The sequence below is a fragment of the Podarcis erhardii genome (assembly GCF_964252035.2).
Source record: "Podarcis erhardii genome assembly, chromosome: 1".
NCBI classification, from domain to species: domain Eukaryota; kingdom Metazoa; phylum Chordata; class Lepidosauria; order Squamata; family Lacertidae; genus Podarcis; species Podarcis erhardii.
The window spans coordinates 85,023,022-85,044,842 of NC_138497.1; the positions used below are offsets into that span (position 1 = coordinate 85,023,022).

Consider the following 21,821-nt stretch of genomic DNA (forward strand, 5'->3'; position numbering starts at 1 on the left):
AGCCTCCCGCCAAGGACGTGCGCGATTCCGCCGCGCAGCATCCTTGAGCTTCCTGGTTAAGGCGGCCGGGTGCAGGAGAAGAAAGTTTACGGCCGGCAGGTCCCACCCTGGCGTGACCCAGGGAGTGCGCGGAAGGCTGGGCACGCCCGCCCCCTGGAGGCTGTCTGCAGCGGCGGCGGCAGCGGCGCCGAGTGGCACGATCTTTCCCCGTCGGCTCCCCGCGCGCTGCGAGCGGAGGAAGGGCGCAGCAAGCCGCGCATGGCGCTGGTGACCGTCTGTCGCTCCCCGTCGGGGAGCGGCCACTCGACACCCACCGGCAGCAAGGTGAGCTCGCACGCCGCTTCTAGCCCAGCCTCAAGCCGCCCCAAGAGAACCCCACCCTGATCCCCCGACGGGACCCACACAGCAGCGGCTCTTCTTTCAGGCACGGCTGCGATCCATCATCCCCTTTCTGGGGCTGGCGGGGGGTGCTGTTTCGACGGCTGCGCCATCGTGTGCCCCGTTCTCGCCACCTCTCTCTCCCATTGCAAGCCGTATGCTGAGCTGTGCAAGCGACTGCACCTTGCACCATTTTGGCCCCGAAGGATCTGGCCGTTTGTTCTCGCACCTCCCTGCAGGGGCGCTGTCGGAAGGAGGACTGGCTTGCGCGGGGTGGGGGGGCGGTATTGCGCAGAGAAGGGGGCCCAAGCGCCAAAGATCAGGCAACAGATTTCCCCGTGTCTCTAGTCTCTTCTTCCCAGTAGAGGGAGCTCCCTGGGGTGAAGCAGTAGCAGGAGTGGGATAGGGAAAGAAAACGACGGTCTTCCACTATTATATGTAGGATTTCTTTACCTGCTGCATCAGGGACTCGTGTTTCCCGCCTTTGCCACTCAAGGTGGGCCAGTCTCAACCTGAAACACGAACTCCACTTAGCTGTTCTGTCATATTTGCATTCAGTGTAAGTCACAGAGTGTCAAAAGGATGGGGTTTTTTGGGGTTTTTTAAGCCATCATTTGTAGGGGAAGGCCTGTAGATCCTCATGATGGCTCTGTTCTGCCTCCATCCTTCTGAATACCAGTTGCTGGAAACCTCAGCTGCTCTTGTTGTCCTGCCCCGATTGGAGGCTTTCTGCAGGCATCTGGTTTGGCCACTGAGAACAGGATGCTGGATTAAATGGGCCTTGGACCTGATCCAGCAGGCTCTTCTTATGTTCTAGACTGCATCTGCTCCGCCTGTAGGTTCGATTCCCAGAGTTTCCAGGCAGGACTGGGAATGTCCCCTGCCTGACACCCTGAAGAGGCACTGCCAGACCACGTAGAGATAATATTGAACTAGGTGGGCCAATGGTCTAATTTGGTCTAAGGCAGCTTCCTATGTTAACACCTCTTATGGAGCAGTATTAAAATGTCCAAGCAGAAGCAACTACCTCTGTGCTGGTAGCTGTGGCTACAGAACTAAGGTTACCAGATTTTTTTCAATGAATCCAGGGACACGTTTCAACTTCAGTCAAATTCAGTGGATTTTGTCAAGGGACTGATTTGTAAATCTGAAACGGGGACATCTGGTAACCTTACTGTAAACCGTTCTGGGTTGCCTGTATGCAGGAGAGGCATACAAAGGCATGATCTTGAGTATGTGGCATCCACAGAAAGGTATGCTGGAGGCATTTTACCAGCATCTTCCTTGGGCTGGGTGCTTGCACAACTCGTAGCCTTCCTGGGTGGGTGGGTGGAATGTGGGGTTCATATAGAGTGGAATAATCTGGCTGCGTGAAGCCAGAATGTTGGAGCTTCACAGTCCCTCCTCATTGCGACTGCTGTAGAGAGCAGGGGCCAGCTGGTAAACGCCCCTTCATCTCCTTTGGCCTGAGCCTCTCTGCCCCACACAGGATGCCTTATTGTGGGATTCCTTCCCTCCCTGATCAACTCTCTCAATTCTCCATGTAAGGAAGCCTGTCAAACGCATGCCACAGTGGTCAATTGCCTTTCCTTGCTTGGGTCCCCACAGATCTGCTTTCCCCAGTCCTTACTCCTTCCCCCTTTCTTCCTCTAATCAGCTCTTGACAGCTCAGGATCCTGTGTAGGAGAACTGGGCATTAATAAGTGACTTGTCAGGGAGTTTCGCAACTTGCTACTTCCTGCCGGTTCCTTGCAGATTGCAACGTCAGGGGCCGTGGAAGGCAGCAAAAAATATCCCTTGCATAATAGCCTCAGAAAAGCAAGATTTCCCCACCCCGGAACATCAACCCTGGGATACTTCTGTGTCCCTTTGCACTGGGGTGCCTAGCGCCAGAGTTCTCACACCCCAAGCTTGGCAGTTTGCTGGGCTGATTGCGTTTCAAGCGTAATTAGATATTGTGCAAGGAGCTGGCAATTAGGAAGTGGCAGGGATAAGGTTTGTGTTTTTTTCCATGCTTAAAAATGTCACAGGAAATTGCCAACAGACTGGGAATCACATAGATAAGGTTATGCAAGAGCCTGAATTCAAGGCCGCTCCAGGAAAATATTTGCAACCATTCCAAGGAGACGGGAGTCTAGCAGTGTCCTAAAATGGAACCACACTGTGTATTTCTAAGCTGGATTCCCACCCACCCACCAGCCCTCAGCTGTGAAACTGTGACATTGTGCAGGTCTGCGCAGCTTGTGATCCACCAGGGCAAACACAGACCACCAATCGCAGATTGTAAAACACACAAGGCTTGATTAATCTTCTAGTTTCTTGCTTATATGGGATATGGACCTACAAAAAAACATGGTGGAGAGCACCTCTCAGCCCATAGATGTGGTCCGCAGGGAACACTCAGCTTAGTGGGACATAAGATGTCCAGGCTTGGCGCAGAATGCTAAGAATTAGTGTAGTAGCTAACGGCTTGAGCTGCAAAGTCCTTGGTTTGACCCTTGCCTTAGCAGGGAACTCATTTTGTAGCTTTGGAGAAGCCACTCTCTTTTGGCCTCAGCCCCACCATCTACAGTGCAGGGATAATAATACTGGCGACTAGATGATCCTCAGGGTCCCTTCCGACTCTACAATCCTATGATTGTTATTAATTGGTCACCTTTGTCTTCAGCAAGTGTTCTAGCTTCTTATATAGGCCAAGAACCAGCAGGTTTACAAAAGCATCCCTTTTATGGCAGAATCCCATATTCACTGTAGAGCCAGCCCTGGTTTTCCACCTGAAGTGAAAATCAATATGGTGACCTTCTGTTCAGTTCTGAAGTGTTTTTTGTAATGACACGAAGACAAGAAATTGGAGGTAGGAAAATGGCATTCTTCTGGAATCTGTTGCCCATAGGTCCCAGATCCAGCCCTGACTTGTAGGCAGTGGCGTAGCGTGGGGGGTGCAGGGGGGGCCGGCTGCACCAGGCGCAACATCTGGGGGGGGCGCTCGCCGCCTCCGGAGTCGCCAAAGAGCCTCGGGCGCAGGCTGTAGCAGAGCCCCATGGCAGCAGCCCAGGCAGCAGCAAGAAGAAGCTGGCAGCGGCGGCAGGTTAGGGGTTAGGGGCGCAAATTACTTGCCTTGCCCCAGGTTAGGGGGCGCAAATTACTTGCCTTGCCCCGGATGCTGACAACCCACGCTACGCCGCTGCTTGTAGGCCCATAATGAAAGGCTAGCTACTTCAACATCTCTTTCAAATAAGGTTGAGAACCAAGCCAGCTTCTGTGAAGGGGGATGATTCTCATTCTGTGTCTAATTGTAGCATGCAACCTTAGTATTTGATTAGCTGCATGATGAGACATTTGGGGTTCTTTCTTTTACTCCCCCCCCCATAAAAAGAGAACATCTCTAGCCCTTTTGGTGCTGAGATAAACTGGGAACCTGCTTGTGAAATTGCAGAATTCAGAAGGCTGAGCAAGGCTTCCAAGACCTTAGGCTTCAGTGCTTAGACTCGGTTCTTCTCTCTTCTGAAATAATAAAAAATGATCCAAAACAAACACCAATGCACAAAGTCAGGCTGTCGGTTGGGGCCTGTAAAATACAGAGCCCTGTATGGAAGTCCTGTTGATGTTCGGGATCAGAGGTGGCATGACAGTTCTGTGCTTGTGGCAATTATGTCATGCTGGGTTTTTCCATGGCAGAGCCAACAGCGCAAACACAATTGTGAGGTGGTTTGGTTCTTCTGGTATAAAGGAATCGCTCTGAAGTTACTATGGAAGACGCCAGCCACCTGCCCCAGCCATGGGTGTAGCCCGCCAGAACTTGGGCCTTCTCCACTCTTACCTTTTGCCCCACTCTTTCCAGGCACAAGTCTGTGCTTCAAAGCTCTGTGTCCAAGTGTGTTTCTTTTTTTTCTTTCTTGCTACGGAGCTTTCCCTCTGAAATCAGAGCAAATGTCAATTCTGGTTTTCTGCAGATTGACATGTGCTCTGACTGAATACTAAAGAGCAGGTTTTGCAGGGAAAGCTCTGGAACAAAAAAAAAAAGTTGCTTGGACAGGTATTTTGGAAGCACTGACTGTCCCTGGAAAAGAGCAGGGGGAAGACAAGTGTGGAGAAGCCCTTAAACCTGTGCTCGCCAGCAGTACGTTCTTTGTATGCCTTTTTGTGTTGGCAAGCGTGAGCTTAAAACATTTCAGCTGTGCATGAGGTAGATGATTTTAATAATAAATGGTAGAATATTTTATGGTTTTACAGCCTGCATTTACAATGTTTGTGTATTGCTGTATGTTATGGCTTTGTGGTCTAGACAAATAAACTTATTCATCACTTAAAAGAAAGGCAGCCTGTTATCACTCCCAAGTCCCACCAAGGTAAAAGCCTCAGTGATTTAATTGGGTCAAACTGTTTTATCCCCAGGCCCATGCAGAGCTTGTCTGAGGCCTGGGGTGGGAGTCCCCAGTTGGCTAGAGGCATGACAGTGCAAGTCTGGCAGTTTCCCAGCCAGCTTAGCCCTCTGAGGAGTCAGTGCCATTTTTCTAGAAAAAGAGGTTCTGGAACTCTCCACAAACACCTCCCTCATTCTCTTAGAATGGCAATTGTGCCCACCTGAGAGGTGCCGGGACTGAGTTCCGGAGAGTTCCGGCTGGAAAAAAAGCCCTCTGAGGGCCCCCTTCTTTGCTTACCTCTGGAAGACCTTGGTGGCAGGGCCACCTCTACCGTTAGGCAAAATAAGATGGGCAGCATTTGCTGAGCAGTGCAGAGCAAACAGAGCTGAGTGTGCCATGCGATCTGCCTTGCAGCTCTCAAACTAGCCTGCTGCCCTCAGATCCAAGGGAGGATGCTGTCACGTCTCCACTGTTCAGGTGATATTCAAGGGCCTGCCTGGTTGGCTTCTGCATATGGAATAAGGGGAGCGGCATCTTGCCCCTTTGGCTTAGGAAGCAAAATGCCTTGGGACAGCCCTTGGTAGAAATGACCGTGTCTAGGAGATTGGTGCCACATGTGCGGAAGCTTAGAACATTGTTTAATCTGGAGCAGGAGATTTCTTCTTCTTTGCTCTGGATCAGCAGTGACTGATCTACCTGGAATTCCCTTGCAGGATGAAGATGTTCCTCGGAAGAGACAGCTGCAGCGACGGTAAGGAGCTAGCCTTTGTAATCCTGTCCCTTCACACATACATACAAAGAAAAAGACCAGGGTCCTCCCAAACCAGCTTCTGGGCTTTTTCACACAATTTATTTAAAAAAAAAAAATGGATTTAGTGTGTTACTCCCAGTAGCAGGAACCCAGCACCATAGTATCCCCCCCTTAAAGCATTAGGGTGGGGGGAAGCTGCACTTTGCAACTTATTTTTTAAAAGATGGTTCCAATGCTGGAGCTACATTGTGAAGAAATGCAGAAGGAAGAGAGTATAAATATTCCAAAACAGTGCAGTGGGTAGTGGCGGTGCAGGAAGGTGGAGCATTGCTTCTTCTTCTAACTTTAAAAAAACAACTAGTGCTGCACCAAGAGCCCCTGTACTAGAAAAATATAGTGTAGGAGTTCAAACAGGAAAAAAATAGTTGATTAATTTTTACCCTGTTTTTCATGAAGTATCCAAAGTGGTGTACTACAAAAGATGTCACAACAAACTAAATGTTAAAAAAGCTACAAGTTAAAAAGACAACAGTGACCCAGAATATATTTAAATTGTGATACCATACTCTGGAATCAGAAAGCAGCAAACATTTAGGAGCATATTCTGGTGCCTTTTTAAACTGAAAGAAGAGAGGGTGCCTGCACAGAGAAGAGTCTTCTTGGTTACTGCCAAACACACATAAAAAGTGTGCCATAGCTGATTGTAATGAGCAAGAAGGAGAAGGGGATCCTTCAGGTCCCAAACTGTTAAGGCAGTATAGGTCAAAAGCAAAACCTTAAACCTGGGTCAGTGGCTAATGCAGCTCCTTTAGGAGTGGTATAATATGCATGTGATAAGGCACCCCGGTGAGCTGTCTAATTGCTGCATTTTGCACCAGTTGCAGCTTGCAGGGCAAGCTAAGGGCAGCCCCACATAAAGCACACTGCAGTAATCCAAACTCAAGGTTATCAATGTCTGAGCCACAGCAACCAACTGATGTGGGTGTTTGGCGGTGAGGAGGAGGAGAGACTTGTGTTCCTCATTAATATCCCATGACATTTGCAAAACCAAATTGTATACCGCAGTCCCAGTTGCATTGGAGGGAAGAATTACATTTCCCCAAGAGAAGTGCAATCTTGAGACAAGATTGTGTGCAGCAAAAGCATAACAACTGCATGTTTGTTGCTCTGAAAAGAGGAAAAAACCTTGCAAAGAAGAGTGGGGAACAGGATAAATTATCTTGCAATGGAAAATGTGCACCAAATGAATACATGGGAGGATACTGTGCATTAAATATAAATGTACAGTATACTAGAAAGATCTCTAATTCTGGTGAACTGGAAGGATCCAATTCCATCGTCCTCTGTAATGGAACTTGCCATCTTTTCAAACACCTTTGAACTCTGCACTGAGGTGGGGCAGGGGGGGTGAGGTGAACAGAGAAATAATGGCTGGGGGAACGGCTACTGCCCACTTCCCCTACTGCTCCTCCATTCTAAATCGCTTCCCCTAGATAATCTCTGCTTTTTAAAAAATGATGGGAGCACTGTTAAACACGCTAGTGTGTAGCATGTAGGGAGTGTCATAGCCTTTCTGTCTAATTTGTCAGGGGTTGGTGGTAATTTTTAGAGCACACATCTCTGATTAAAAAGCAGAGATTTGGCAAATAGTTTTAAAAATATATTTTGAAAAGGCTAAGGGCAGTCTTGGGGGGAATGCCTTACACTTTTTTATATATAAAAGTAGGTAATAAATCAATGTTGACATTTTTTAAAAAAAGAGATTGCAATTTCTAAAATGCTTGCTTGTATTCCAGCTGAGTATAGCTAATATTGGTTATCTATTCCTTAGAGTCAACGTTTTTCAACATTTTATTTTAAAATCTGATGTGATTTTTCAATATTCTGCCACCTCTGTATACATTTAATAGGCCTTAAGACTTCTAGCTAGCACAGCCTACTTAGTTTGCCTTGATGGCTAGGCCTGCCTCTCTTGGACTACTTCAGATTTTGTGACTGTTCTGTAATTGCAAATTGCTCCCAAGCGTTCATGGGGAAGGGCCGTAATTCAGTGGTAGAGCACCTCCTTTTATACAGAAGGTCTCGGGTTCAGTCCCAGGCGTCTCCAGGTAGGACTGGGAGAGATTCCCAGCCTGAAACTCTAGAGAGCTGCTGCTGCTGAACAGTGTAGAAAATGCTCAATTCAATGAATCATTGTCAGGGTAAGGCAGCTTCTTACATTCCCCCTTGGAATGAGGAAGGATTTAATGGGGCAAGCTCTCCTTCTGGAGCAAGAGGGTTTCTCTACCTATCTCCATTTCTTTCCCTTTTCAGCCACAGCTTCGTCATGGTCAAAGGAGCTGCTTTGCTCCTGCAGGAAGAAGAAAAGCTGGAGTCTGTGCAGGAAGGCCCAGCCACCCCCCTGGACCACAAGCCTAAGAGTGAGAATGCCGCAGCTGAACAACAGGAGCTGCACTTACAGCAAATGGTGGGGTTGATGCGGCCAGAAGACAGCATCCGGCTGGTGAGACTGTGAGGGCAGGGAGATACGGCAGAGTGTGGATGACAAGAGACAGGAAAGCAATTGGCCTGACCACAAAATGTGCCTCTTCGGATAAAGAGTCTGGAGCAGGCAGTTATGGAGTTCAGTGTTTTTACTGCCTTGTAAAAGAGCATGCTTGGGGCAGGGTCTTTGCCCTTTCCCCTCCTCCTGTTCTGGAATCAGCACGGTCTCCATTTCCACCCACTCAACCCTGCCAAGGCCCAACACTCAGGGCAAATTCCCTTCCCTGCCTGGCTCAGCATTGCTTACTATTGGAACAAAAAATATTCCAGCTTTCTGCTGCCAAGCCAGGCCAGTTTAAGGTTCATTCTGTTCATCAAATGATCTTATCTACCAGAGTTGACCTTCTGTAGTAACACCCACAGATTACAATTAAAGCACATGGCTTCACCCACCCCAAAGAGCCCTGTAGGTTGGTGCTGTTTACTATAGGTCTGTGATTGGTAAACTATTTGTTTATTACTTATTAAATTTCTATACCACCCCCCATCCGAGGATCACAGAGTGATTTACAATATAAAAACACAAAAAATACACAGCACAGTAACAAACAAATACAATAACAACCTCATCACCACAGAGCATTTGTTTTATTTATTGCAGCTTCCATGGGAAGTTGTGACTATTAAGATGGTATAGCTGTGCTTTAAATGTATGTTAGTGGGATTCCTTTCCTTAATGGCATAAGTGCTTTCCTGCCCTCCTATCCAGAATCACCAGCTGTACCCAGTGTGCCTTGCTGCTGTCCTACAGGCCTGGTTAGGCAAGCCGTGCCACAAGAGACAACTGTTCTGAAATGAAAGAGGGCTATTTTCTGCAGACAATATTTCAGAAAAGGGAGGTGTGTGCCCTCAGGCTCCGGCCTAGTTCTAAGAGGCAGTAAACCTGTGTCTAGACAGTATCACTTCAGGCTGTGGGTGGGATTCACACGACTGAATCCTTCCATCGTGGGATCGCACCTGAAGCCTGAAAGGGCACAAGTTTACTGCCTCAGTGAGAACGCCTTAGTGACCCAGATTTCTCCCAGGCTAGTTCAGCTGGTCTGTGGAGTGCACACCCGACTATTAACTCCTTCCTCTTGACCTTGATCTTCACCTTTCTCCTCCTCTTGGTGCGATTCTAGAATCTGTGTTGCCTGTTGCCTGGGAGTCCTGTGATAAACTGATTCCGCTTTGCCTTCCTGCTGCAAAACTCTGTGCTGGAGAGCCCTGGCTTCTGAGGGCCTCATTGTCCACGCTTCTGGAGGCTCAGAGCAGGGCGGCAAGGGATTCCTCTCCTTGAGGAATGTGGTTTTCAGGCAGACATTCAGCCGGGAGCTGCAGCCACTTCCCCATTTATGGCCTGCGGGGCTTTTGCTCTCTTGGGCAGACAGCCAGAGCTGGCGTCTCTGCCGAGTCTGATCCCGGCTTTGGCTTTGGGGACTCTGCTGGGAGATTTCCAAAGTAGCATGTGCTGGGTTTTCTTTCTTTTCTAGAGAGTGAGTCACAACAGCCTCCAAGTACCTGGGCAGCTCCTGAAGGCAGCGGTTCTCATGCTGCTTTCTGGTAGCTGCTGATGTTCTCGGGAGCTTAGCAGACGTGGCTCATTCGGAAGTTCAGTAGCAGCAGACAAGCTGCCCTAAAAGATAGCTTGCTCCCCACTGCGGATCTTCCCTTGCAGTGTGGAAAATGGAGAATTAAATAAATAAACGTGCATCTGTCCAGTATACTCTCAGTTCAAGCAAGTCAATACTGAGGTCTCATATGCTTGTCTAGTGGTCCACAATAACACTCCCTGCTCCCTCTCTGTGTGTGTCTTCCTAGAACATGCCCCAAACCCCTTGGCAAAACTACTATGGCATTTGCCAATGTGGAAAGTGTGCAGAAAAATATGAAAAACACTCCCATAACACTTAGGTCCAGAGGCTCTTCCCTCTGATCCTACCACACGATGCCAAACTGCATTCACTTAATCTAGGGGTGGGGGGCCTTTTTCTGAAACTCCCATTCTATTTTCCTAATGATTTTGTGCTAAAAGCCTTGTATAATATGATTTTCAGTGGATGATTTAATAGCTTTGAGAACCTCAGTGCCAGGGCTCTTGGGCTCAGAGATGAAAATGTGACGCACTTATTTCTGGATAAATGTAAATGGAGTTTCTCCTCAAAACCTTTTTTCTTGTACTGAAAAGTGCACAAATGACTACTGACAAGAAACAAGGGGCACTCCTTAGGCCTACTTGGATTATCCCAAGTTGCTATCTTATGTTATTTCCACGCAAGTAACAATATGACACTTAGCTATGGCACTGGTCTCAGGAATCATGGAATATTTTTTCAGAAGTTGCTGGTGGTGCTAAACAAAGAACTATCCCTGCATCTGCCAAATGCACCACCAACAGTTGTGGTGGAATCTTACTGTCATATGTGTGGAGGTGACACACACAAGGACAGTCTTGCAAGGACTGTATGTTTGTTTCCCTCCTCCAGGCTGTGAGGCTGGAGTCGGCTCGAGCTCACCGGATCCGGTACTTGCTGGTTGTGTCAGCAGCAGAGGTGGAGAGCAAGAATGAGATGGTGCTGCTGGGAGTTGACTTCCCTGAAGAAGGGTGAGAGGACAAGGGAAGGAGCAAGAAGATGCAGAAGGGGTGGGGCCCAGGCACTTCTAAGCTAGAAAGCTTCCAGCAGTCTATACTGTCCTGCCTTGTATCTTCTGTATGATGTCTTTCACCAAGGCTTGGACCAAAATGAGATACCCAATAAGGCTGCTATTCTTGACCCACTTGCCTGAGAATAGGCCCCATTTAATTATATAGGACTTTCGTTCTGAGTAGACATGACTAGGTTTGTGCTGGAAGTCTCTTAGACTACAGGCTGATGCACACTACTTCCTTGAAAGTAAGCCCCATTGAACGCAGTGGATCTTACTTCTGAACAAACATGCATAGGGAACAGGCAACATTCTCTGCTTCAATAACCAAGGTTGTGTTCCAAATTACCATTAGCTGAAGGCAAGTTCCGCTGAAATTAATGGGGCATGCTTCCAAGAAAATGCACTTGGAAGAACACAGCCCCTTTTCTCTCTACATTATGTTTATTCAAAACCCTTATCAAAAGCATCTTTGCTTCAGAGTGCTTTCTTTCTGTCCTTCTCTGTCTGTGTGTATCTAAACTCCTTAATGTATTTTACTCCCTGGTCGAACTGGTTTGGCAACCCTTCACCCAGTCTTTCCTCTCCACCCCATTCCCAATGTCTGTGCTCCAGAAGAACCTTTGTTTATGTATTCAGTAAGGGCACAGGCACTCGAGCATGCCGCAGGAAGATGTCCAAATCAAGGAGCTGAATGGAAGATAGCAGTGCAGTTCGCCAAGCACCTCTGTCACAGCTCTGGAATGCTTGCTTGGCTTTGCTATCAGTGATTTTTACAATGCTGATCAAGCTATTGAAAAAGCAGGTTAAGAGGCGAGTGCAGATGGGGTGAATGGGGAAGGTTTGTAGGACAAGCACAGGGACTATAACAGCGGTCAGCAAACTTCTTCAGCGGGGGGGGGGGGACCAGTCCACTGTCTCACACCTTGTGGGGGGCTGGACTATATTGGGGTGGTGGTGAACGAATTCCTATGCCCCACAAATAACCCAGAGATGCATTTTACTTATGTAAAAACACACTGATTCCAGGACCATCCGCAAGCCGGTTTGAGAAGGCAATTGGGCCAGATCCAGCCCCTGGGCCTTAGTTTGCCTACCCATGGACTATAGTAACCACTTCAGTAGCTACCTGATCTCTTCTCTCTTTGCCTCCCAGCTCGGCTGCCTGCACGCTGGGGATGGTGCTTCCGCTGTGGAGTGACACTCAGGTCTTCCTTGATGGCGATGGGTAAGAGACAGACCTAACCCCACCAGGCACCCACAATGCTCCATGTAATAGTAATCCTCATATAAGCTTTGTGCTTTGCAAACAAACTAGGATACTCAAACAGACTGAGATAGTGAGAGGCCATTTTTTTGGTGTGTGTTTATTTTTCTCCTCACCCAGTTTCACCAACACTGCCTGCTCTCTCATCTGACTTGAAAATGGTCTCCACAGACTACAAAGCACTTACATCCTGAATAGCTACGGGAGGGTTTGGTTTTTTTGCTGTCTCTCCCTCCTGTATTAAGTGGAAACCAACCATTCTTTACTGCATGGTCTCTTTTTCTTAAAAAGGCTCCTTGAGAGCCTGCCCCATGCTGTGTCTCATTTTATGGTTGTTGTTGTTAATAATAGCTATGTAGCACCAGTAATGTGCACAGCTTTATTTCAGTGAGTCATTCTTGTGTTTGGTTCCATGATGGAAGAGGACTAGGGTATGTGTGTTCATGCCAAACTTTTCACAGGAAAGGTATGTTTTGAAGGAAATCCAAGAAGGTCTACTTCACACAGGTTTCCTGGAGAACAGTTCTAGGCATAAGGGGCAAAAGGGGGTAAAGGGCAGAGTCATCTGAGTTAGCAGGAGAGCTTCAGGCAGTTGAAGGTGGTTGAGCTTGAGGCACAAAGGCCTTGAGTGGCCATATTTTGGGATAAAAGAGCAAAGAGATGGACCCCTGGGCCTTAATTAGCCGTGTTTAGGGAAGTTTTTAATGTTTGATGTTTTATTCTGTTTTTAATTTGATGGGAGCCGCCCAGATTGGCTGGGGAAACGCAGCCGGATGGGCGGGGTATAAATAAATTATGATGGTGATGATCATGATGATAACAAAATAAAAAAATTCCTTCCAGTAGTACCAGTAGCACCTTAGAGACCAGTAGCACCTTCAGATACATTGAGTGTATCTGCAGAAGTGTGCATGCACACAAAAGCTCATACCAATAACAAACTTAGTTGGTTTCTAAGGTGCTACTGGAAGAAAAAAATTTTATTTTGTTTCCACTACGGCAGATCAACACGGCTACCTACCTGTAACTAGATGATGATGATGGAGGGCTAACTAGGGTTTATACAATGTATTTTGGGGGTTCAGGCAAAAAAAATACATAAATCCAAATTGTACCTTCCAAAGAAAAAATAGATAAATAAAAAGCAGACTCTTTGCCACCCTTCAGTGCCAATCTAAGTCTGCTGCCTGAGGCAATCCACCGCCCTGGCTAATGGTATGGCCAACTGTTCACAACCCACCGCAAGCTTAAGCCACTTAACTCTTCACTGGAGCATGCCCACAGACTTCATATTCACTGTGTCTGACCAGGATTTATTAAAGTCAGGGTTATGGGATCAAATCTGCCATGAATATTATGCACCGGTCACATTTCTCAGCAGGCAACTCAAAGAGAACTCCTTTGACTAGGGCCAGCCTGGATGTCCAACAGCCAGTCCTACTGACTGTGTTCCATCTTCAGTAGTGGCTGTATTGTAGGTCATTTTCAGGTGAACAAGGTTTTAGAAAGTATTTATCCTCACACCTCCCTTGCAAAATGTGCCTGTCCCACAGTGATGCAGACCTAAGCACTACAATCCAGGGACACAGACCTAGGCTTTAACTGAAAACCTTCAACTTTGTAGTTAAAGCTTTAGCTTAGTGTTTCCCAAACTTGGGTCTCCAGCGGTTTTTAGACTACAGTTCCCATCGTCTCTGACCACTGGTCCTTCTAGGTAGGAATGATGGGAGTTGTAGTCCAAAAACAGTTGGCAACCCAAATTTGGGAAACACTGCTGTAGATTGTCATTCTCACAATTAGGACCTCACTGGAGCAAACAGAATAGCTATCAGTGCCAAGAGCTGTTACCCATGGGTGTAGCCAGGATTTTTTTGGGGCGGCAGAACCAATGTGATTGGTCAGTTAAGTATTTCTATTGTTTTGCTTGATCTAGAGGGGAAGCTGCCCCCCTTGGCTATGCCCATGCTGTTGTTTCAGTCCCCACGCACCCCAGTCATGTTAGACAATGCATTTGCCATTTCAAAAAAACCAGAACTCCTCAAACAGGACACTGGCCAGTCACTAAACCACAACTGCAAGCAATTAGACTTTCAGGTTTCCTTGTCCAGAAGGGAAATCAATAGCTCCCTGAAACTCCACACTAGTTTACACTGCATAGTCAGGAAAGTCACAGGAGCATTCCAACAGCTGAAGGGCAAACCCACAATACAGGCCTCATTGTAATACCGCACATAAAATACAATTGTCTGTTTAACTTCCAGAGTTACACAGATATTGCTTTGCAACTTACTTTTCTGGCTCCCCGCCCCCTCCTGAGGAAAAGTAATCACAGACTAAATCAGTGGGGCCTGACAACTGGCCTGGTTTCAGTAGAGTTGTTAGAATTTTCCATATTTAACTTGTCCCCTGCAGAAAACTTTATGGTTAGAATGAGAGAAGAATAATTTATTTGCTAAGGCTGAGAATTTTTAGAAGGATTAAGCAGTGCAGATGAAGCGTACCTAAAATATTGACTTCAGCTGGCGCCATCCTTTCTAGAATGCGTAGATTAAGGTTGTTGCCATTGCACAAGGCAAGAAGCAACATCATCCTGACTTTTAGATCTCAAGAGCAGAAAAGGATCAGATTCTCTTTTTTGCTTACAAATGGAACCTGGCACCATGGAAGATCTCAAACTAGTTTCACAACCGTGCCAAGTACTGCATTGTTATTTGCCTCTTTCCGTATATCTGCATCTCAGGTGGAGCATTCCCAAGTTACCACTGCTCTCCCCTTCTCTTTCCCCAGGGGCTTCAGTGTGACGTCTGGGGGGCAGACCCGTATCTTTAAGCCCATTTCAGTCCAGACCATGTGGTAAGCAAGGTTGTCAGGTAGGGTGAAAAGTGCAAGGACATGTGTGGGAAAGGATGAATGTGGGGAACAAGGATATAGTTGCCACTCTTGCTTTTGGTAGGCTGGGAGAGGGGCATTATGGAGGCAAATGGGAAGAGAGATGTGCATTTCTCTGATGGCAGGGGTAGCCTTCAGAGGATTTTTTTAGTGCATCTCTGATGTCTGATTGTCATCTCTGCTCTCAGGTCAGCGCTGCAAGTGCTGCACAAGGCATGCAGCGAAGCCATCTGCAACAACCATTTCCCAGGAGGCAGTGCGTTGAGCTGGACCGAGTGGTATCAGAAGGCTGTGAACTCTGAGCAGAGCTGCATTAATGAATGGCTAGCCATGTCCGACTTGGAATCTGTGCGGCCCACTTCTCCTGCAGCCTTCTCTGACCAGTCAGTGATGGCCCTTCCCCTCCTAGGGCTGGTTATAGGCTGTGAATGATGTAGTCAGCAGAGCTGCAGTGGTTCCAAGGTGGAACTCGATACCATGCAGTAGTCCAAAGCACAAACATTTCAGGTGGCCCTGCTAGCCAGTTTTAGGGACTACTGTGCAGAAAGTTCTTCTTCTGTAGGTCATGAAAGGGAAGGGTCCTTGGTTTTGTTTTTTTGTAATAATAAGGGAGGGAGGGAGATGCTGATCAGAGCAGAAGCCCACCCCCAGTTCAGGGTACGTAGCATCACCTTTTGTGGTGCACTGGAGTGGAGTGGTTTGGGTACCAAACTAGTACTTGAGAGAGACCCAGGTTAACATTCTCACCCAGCCATTGAGTTCACAGGGTGATATTGGGTCAGTCAGAGCCTAACCTACCTCACAGCAACTTGTGAGGATAAAATTGAGGTGTGTGGGGGGAGTAATCCTTAAGGCCCCCCAGAGGAAGCTCAGGATATACATGCAATAAATGAACGAGCACATTTACAAATGCGTAAAAGCTATCTAGGGAAATGCAAAGCTTTGGCACGGTGTCAAGATTTGTAACCCTACTGCCAATGGGGGAGGGATGCTCTAGGCATGCCATGGTGTCTGGGGCAGAGTCTGGCGAGCCAAGAGCTTTGCCGACCCTCCGTCTCTGTGCCTCAGGCCGACAGCACAGGAGATGACAGAGCGGATGATCCGGGCCAAGCTGCGTGAGGTGATGGCCACCACTGACCTGGAGAACATCACCTCCAAGGAGGTGGGATGTTGGGCCAAGGGGGTGAGGGAGGAGGGGGCGGGGGAGAGAGAATGTGAGCGAATGGAGACGTGTGTGAGGGTGTGTGTGTGAGAGAGAGAGGGTATGGGAGCAAGGTATGTAAAACAGGGACTGGGAAGGGAATGTGGGAAAGCAGGGGTATGTATAGGGGTTGGAGTGATGGGTGAGGGACAGGGAATGGGCGTGTCATTAAAAAGCAGCCAGGCTCAAAAGCGACCACAGGCACCCACAAGCTCCCTCCCTCTCTTCCTGCAGATCCGTACAGAACTGGAGCGGAGAGCCGGTCGGAGCCTGAACGACTATAAGGAGTTTATTGACAATGAAATGCTTCTCATTATGGCTCAGATGGATCGGCCCTCCAGGATTTTTGATTATCTCTACTTGGTGAGGAAGTACAGGAGAGGGATCCATGATGCCAGCAGACTGGAGCTCCAAGCCCCTAAAAATGGCAGTCCCTCCTCTCAACTTAAGAGTCCTCAAAATTCTTTCCTGGAATGGCAGGAAGATGGAAGCCTTGCTGTTATTTTGAGGCCTCCAGGCTTTGCCTTCCCTTCCACCATAAGAGGAAGCAAAGCCCCCTGTAAAGCCTCTCCCTTATACTACCTACAGGGCCTTCTTGAGAGATAGCATAGGGCAGCAGATTTATATTCTTTACTTCATACAAAGTTGAAGATCACAGCAAGGAGCTAAGGCTGCAATCCTAAACGTATGGTTTGCACTGAAAAGGCTCCATCTTTGGTGGCCATCAGTCTAGCCTCAACAGGTGGTGGAACGTACAGAACAGCCTTGGAAGCTGACCTAAGAAACTGGACAGGTGCTATTAAATTAGTATACCACCCTATACCTGTAGGTCTCAGGGCGGTTCACAGTTGCTCCCTCACATAAAAATCACAACCAAGCACATCAGAAAGATGACTCTCTGCTGTCTTTCTACATGCTGGCAATTTTTCCTGTTGGGTGCATATTCAAAACCTCAGTTCCTTCACCTGCCCAGTCTGCAATGGTATAAGCTAGGAGGGACTCTACCACATGATTTGGATAAACGTATTCGGTTTTGCGTATTTAATGAGCAATTGCAGGATGGCTGAATGTTTGTGAACTATTTGCACTCGCCTGGGACTGAGCTCTGTGCATGGTGTTGTTCCTTTTTGTCCCAGGGATCTGAATGGAATGCAGCCAACTTTGAGGAGCTTCAAAGGAACAGGTATGTCACCAAAAGATGCTGCTCAGAGAGCAAGAGTAGTACCTTCGGGAACTTCATCTGATCTGGATTCCTTGGACACTGAGATGACCATTTGCCACACCTCTCCATGTAAACTTGCCTTCTAGTCAGAAGGGATTTCTACTATGCATTCCAACCCGACTCTGAGATACTGAGCAACTGCAGTGGGGGATGTTTAGGAAATGGGACATGGTTTAGTTAGTTGTGGCCATGCTTAAAACATGGTGAAAAAGAGCTGCTCACATTCTTGATTACTCCTTGCCTTGCCTTACAGGGTCAGCCACATCCTTAATGTCACCCGTGAGATCGACAACTTCTTCCCAGAGCACTTTACGTACATGAATGTCCGGCTCTACGATGAGGAAACCTCACAGCTGCTGCCACACTGGAAGGAAACCTACAACTTCATTTCAGCTGCCTGGTGAGAAGTGGACACCAAGATGGTAGCTGTGATTTCAGCTGCAGCACTCGTGTATTGCAAGCTAGGCTTACCAACATGGTCCCCAGCTAGTCAACGGGATTGCAGGCACAGAAATGGGCTTTTCAGTGGGAATCCAAGGGCTGAGGTAGAAGAGAAGGGCTCTTGCCACAAAAAGCCCCCACCTCCCTGAATGAAATGTCAGCTGTTGTTTGAGAGGGCCTGTGATACCAGGTAGGACTGTCAACCCATTCTCTCCTTTCACCCCAGAATATTTTGTAGGTGAGAATTTGGCACAGCCCTTGGTAATAATAATAATAATAATAATAATAATAATAATAATAATAATAATCCCATCAGACTGGGTTGCCCCAATACACCCCCTACTTCATTAAGAAGTACGATGCCATCAGTTCCTAGCTTTTGATCTCTGTCAGATTTGACACACCCAGTTACTCGTTTGGAAGAGCAAGCAGCTGAATTCATCCATCTCCTCCCAGCACTCTAACCACTACACCACACTGGCTGTTGAACAACCATAATGTTTTCCAAGCAGCAATGATAGTCACTCACTTGGATTCATCATGATCACAGCAGAGTGGCCTCAGCATAATATAGCTAATCTGTGCCTTGGCAAGTGTTGAGTTAGGCCAGGAAGCTGGGGTATCCTACTCTTGGGTGAGGGTACAGCAACTGGATGCTGAATTTCATGACTGTCCTGTGTGATGCTGTAGCCCTGCTTATAGCAAATATTCATTCCCCACAGGGCACAAGGCTCTCGGGTGTTGGTGCACTGCAAGATGGGCGTGAGCCGCTCTGGCTCCACAGTGATTGCATATGCCATGAAGGAGTACGGGTGGTCACTTGAGCAGGCCCTTTCCCATGTACGGGAACGACGCCCAATTGTCCACCCCAATCCAGGATTCATGAGACAGCTGGAGCTTTACCAGGGCATTCTGGACGCAAGGTAAATCCAAGGGGAGGGAGAGCAGGTCTGATCACTGTGTATGTATGTGGGGAGGGCAAGGGAGACTGATGGGAGCTGCAGCTGACCAGCCTGATCAGACCACAGCAGAAGACTTTGTTGTTATTGTCCAAGGGCCAAACTGCATGTTACATGCAACAGCATGATGATCCTCTTAGACTGGAAAATCTACTTTCAGTGGGGCTATTGGGATCAGAGAAGATCTCCCCTTCCTGGGATTCTAAGCACCTGTGTGAAAAGGCAAACAGGAAAGATTCTGTGTGGAAAAAAATGATGGGGGTGCCAAAGAGTGGCAAGGAAAAGATCCGGCATCCATGCAAACTGCTCCATTTCCAACTTCCACTCCAAAGCACTTCTTCCAGTTAAAAAGGGCTGTTTCGTATTGTTAGGCACACAATATTTAATCTTAAACAGGGAGACACTGATAGCAAAATTGTCCCACACTAACAGTGCAGCAAAAATTAAATAGACATTGTGATTATCTTTAATATGTGTAATTAATGCTTCTCACTGTAACTTACTGGATTCAAAGTCCATTCTTTATTTGGCTCTTTATTTAGCATTCCTTGCTGAATAATCTCTTACATTGTTCACCTCATGTTACTACGCAGCCGACACAGCAGCCTATGGGAACAAAAGGCAGGAGATGCCCACTCAGAAGATTCTCCAGATATAAGTGATGCCAGCAGTGATCCTTCAGGAAGCCCATACTACGAGACTTTAAGCTCAGAAGAAGAACCAGAGGAGCCAGTGACAACCCCCCAGTATTGCTTTCGTCCTTTGCGGGAACCTCCTGAAGAACCTCACCATCCTGTGGACCCTCCTGATAGTCCCAGGCTCAGTCTTCAGGCCACAGAAGAACCTGGGGCATCGGATGACTCAGGAGCTGAGGAAGTGCGAAGACACCTGGCTACAATGAGAGTGCCAGAGAAGCCAGCCACGCTCAGACGGGAACGCATCAATCTCTATGCTGTCATGCGCAGCATCAGTGAAATGGACAGCCCAGAACGCCACATCTCTGTACCAGAGTGCGCTGCTGAGGAAGAGGTAAGAGGGTCATGTAAGGGCATGCTTCCAGAGAGAGGCAAGTGGAAAGAGTAAGGGAACTTATAATGGAGCCTCAAGGCATACAAGGGAAACAAAAATGGCAATGCATAAATCAGTGGATCTGAAACCTCAGCTAATGCGAAGATGAATGGTAGAGGCAGGATGAAGAAAAATCCTTTGTAATTGCTGGCCCTCATTCAATCTACCTCTTCTTCCTCCAACAGGTATTTCTTCATGATGAAAAGAAGAAGACTGTGACCTTTGAGCCATTTCCCCAAAATGAAGAGAATTCTGTGTCAGGAACAGACTCTACAGCAAAGGTGCCACTGCCAGAGGAAGAGGAGGCTCAGGGTCGCAGGGCCAGGCGACGCGGGCGGAGGGCTCACCGGGGACGTCGCCATGTCTGCAAGCAGCTTTCGTACTACCCAGCACCAGGCAGGGTGCGCAAAGTTGTCCAGCGCATGGAGGGCCCTGTCCCATTTGGCCGCAGGCCCGCCTTACAACACCGGCTCTCTGTGGCTCAGCTGGCTGATGCTGCCCTGGTGGTGAGCCGGGCCAAGGAGTTTGAGGGACACACAGATCCCGAAGGACCAGACAAGCTCCGGTCCCCTTCTCCTCAGGAATCCAAACCTGAGGAAAGCACTGCCCTCTGTTCTTCCTTGCCCTGCTCCCGGTCCCGGCGGATGGTTCGCCAGGCCAGCGTAGACATGGACCCCAACTCAGGGTGAAACCTTTGCTGTGGCATTTCCTCCTTTCTTCTGTTCATAAGTGGAGTGATAAATGGAGCCCTGAAGGGCAAACAGGTTCACTTCCTATTGTTGGGGGCTTCTTTCCTCTGCCTGAAGCACTATTGGCAGCTGGTGTGGGAAGTGGCAATTTAAAGCTGCCTGGGAGAAGGGCAGGAAAGAGGAGGAAGGGAGACCATCCCTTTAAGAGACTATAGTGCTTCACAGGCTCTCCATCTCTTTCCATAGCTATGGAACTGCACTGGGGGGCAACCAGCGCTCTTATGGGGCTCTGTCCCATCCACTTATTTCAGACCTCTAAATGGCCTTGAAGACTGCACAGCTCCAAGATTTATACTGCAGGGCACTTCTGCTTCTTCTTTCAACTCACTTTTGATGACACTACCCTTTGTTAAAGCCGTGGGGGTCCCTGTGGCCTCCCAAGATGTCGCTGGGCTCTTAACTCTCTCCAGCCCTGCCAGCATGGTGAATGGTCAGAGATGATGAGAGTAGTCCAGCACATGAGGAGGGCTCTGGGCTCCTCACATCCCTGCTTTATGAGGTGGGGCCAGGGAAGTAGTATCTCACTGTGATCCTAACCGGGGAAGAAATGCCCCCTGTTTACTTTTGCACACACATACGCAACCACTGTGCCATTGCCAGCTTCACTCTGCTTGGGAATAAAAGAGTTGGTTAACTTTCCACTTGCTGGAACTCTGGTCTTGTCCTTTTCTTTGAAATGTGTGCCCTAATGCTTGGGACCTAATCTGTGACCACAAACTCGCCTACCTGAGGGAGGGAAATGGGGGACAGTATTTTCCTCTGGCTAGGCTACTCAGTATCCACACAGCTGTGGGGCTCTGTTAAAGACAGTGTGGCTGCGTGGTAATAGCTGGCCATTTGCGTTAGGTGGAACAACGGGTCAGTAAAGAATCCCACAACATCTGGCTGTTTGCAGAATCAGTTTTCTGTGAGCTCCTCAATCATGCCGTGAGCTGAGTTTTACCTATGCAGAATGAGGGCGCAGCTCACCATGTGACCAGTAGAGTGTGCAGACAGCAAAGCACATAGTCACACTCGCCCCAACTTCTCCGAGTGGTGACGAATCCCAGGGAGAATTGGCGAGCCTGGTTTCATTACACGTAAGCATCAGAACCTCTAGCGGAGGGTGGGGAGAAACTACAGTTACCAGCACCCCTTTCGGTCCGCTTCCTGCTTGCGCCATTGCGTTGTTGCGTAATTTTACGTCGCCGCCATCTCATGCCTGCTAAAAAGAACAGAGGTAGGAACGTAATAGAGTAGCTTGTCTCATTGTCAGATATGAGGAAGCTGGATGTACATTTTTTTTGGTCTCCAGCTGAAAGCGAGAGCTGCCCTTGGTAATTGACTGTGAGATTCAAGATTTCAGCGTAGTTATTTACTGAGA

At 48.0% G+C, this 21,821-nt stretch overlaps 1 protein-coding gene across 1 annotated transcript; it reads left to right on the top strand.

The window, feature by feature from the left end:
• On the top strand, nucleotides 1–21,099 carry SSH3 (slingshot protein phosphatase 3). Its single transcript, XM_081876901.1, has 14 exons — nucleotides 1–324; nucleotides 5,456–5,493; nucleotides 7,807–7,996; nucleotides 10,503–10,621; nucleotides 11,819–11,890; nucleotides 14,717–14,782; nucleotides 15,007–15,201; nucleotides 15,887–15,980; nucleotides 16,254–16,382; nucleotides 17,156–17,202; nucleotides 17,495–17,641; nucleotides 18,405–18,605; nucleotides 19,235–19,670; nucleotides 19,895–21,099. Exons 1-14 carry the CDS (start codon nucleotides 259–261, stop codon nucleotides 20,396–20,398), a joined length of 2,304 nt encoding a protein of 767 aa, XP_081733027.1. The 5' UTR covers nucleotides 1–258; the 3' UTR covers nucleotides 20,399–21,099.
• The last annotated feature ends 722 nt before the right edge of the window (nucleotides 21,100–21,821 follow it).

Coding starts and splice junctions, on each gene's coding strand:
- SSH3 (XM_081876901.1), top strand. CDS start 259: ATGGCGCTGGTGACCGTCTGTCGCTCCCCGTCGGGGAGCGGCCACTCG. Junction 7,997..10,502: donor CAGAAGACAGCATCCGGCTG/GTGAGACTGTGA, acceptor TCCCTCCTCCAG/GCTGTGAGGCTGGAGTCGGC. Junction 19,671..19,894: donor AGTGCGCTGCTGAGGAAGAG/GTAAGAGGGTCA, acceptor TTCCTCCAACAG/GTATTTCTTCATGATGAAAA.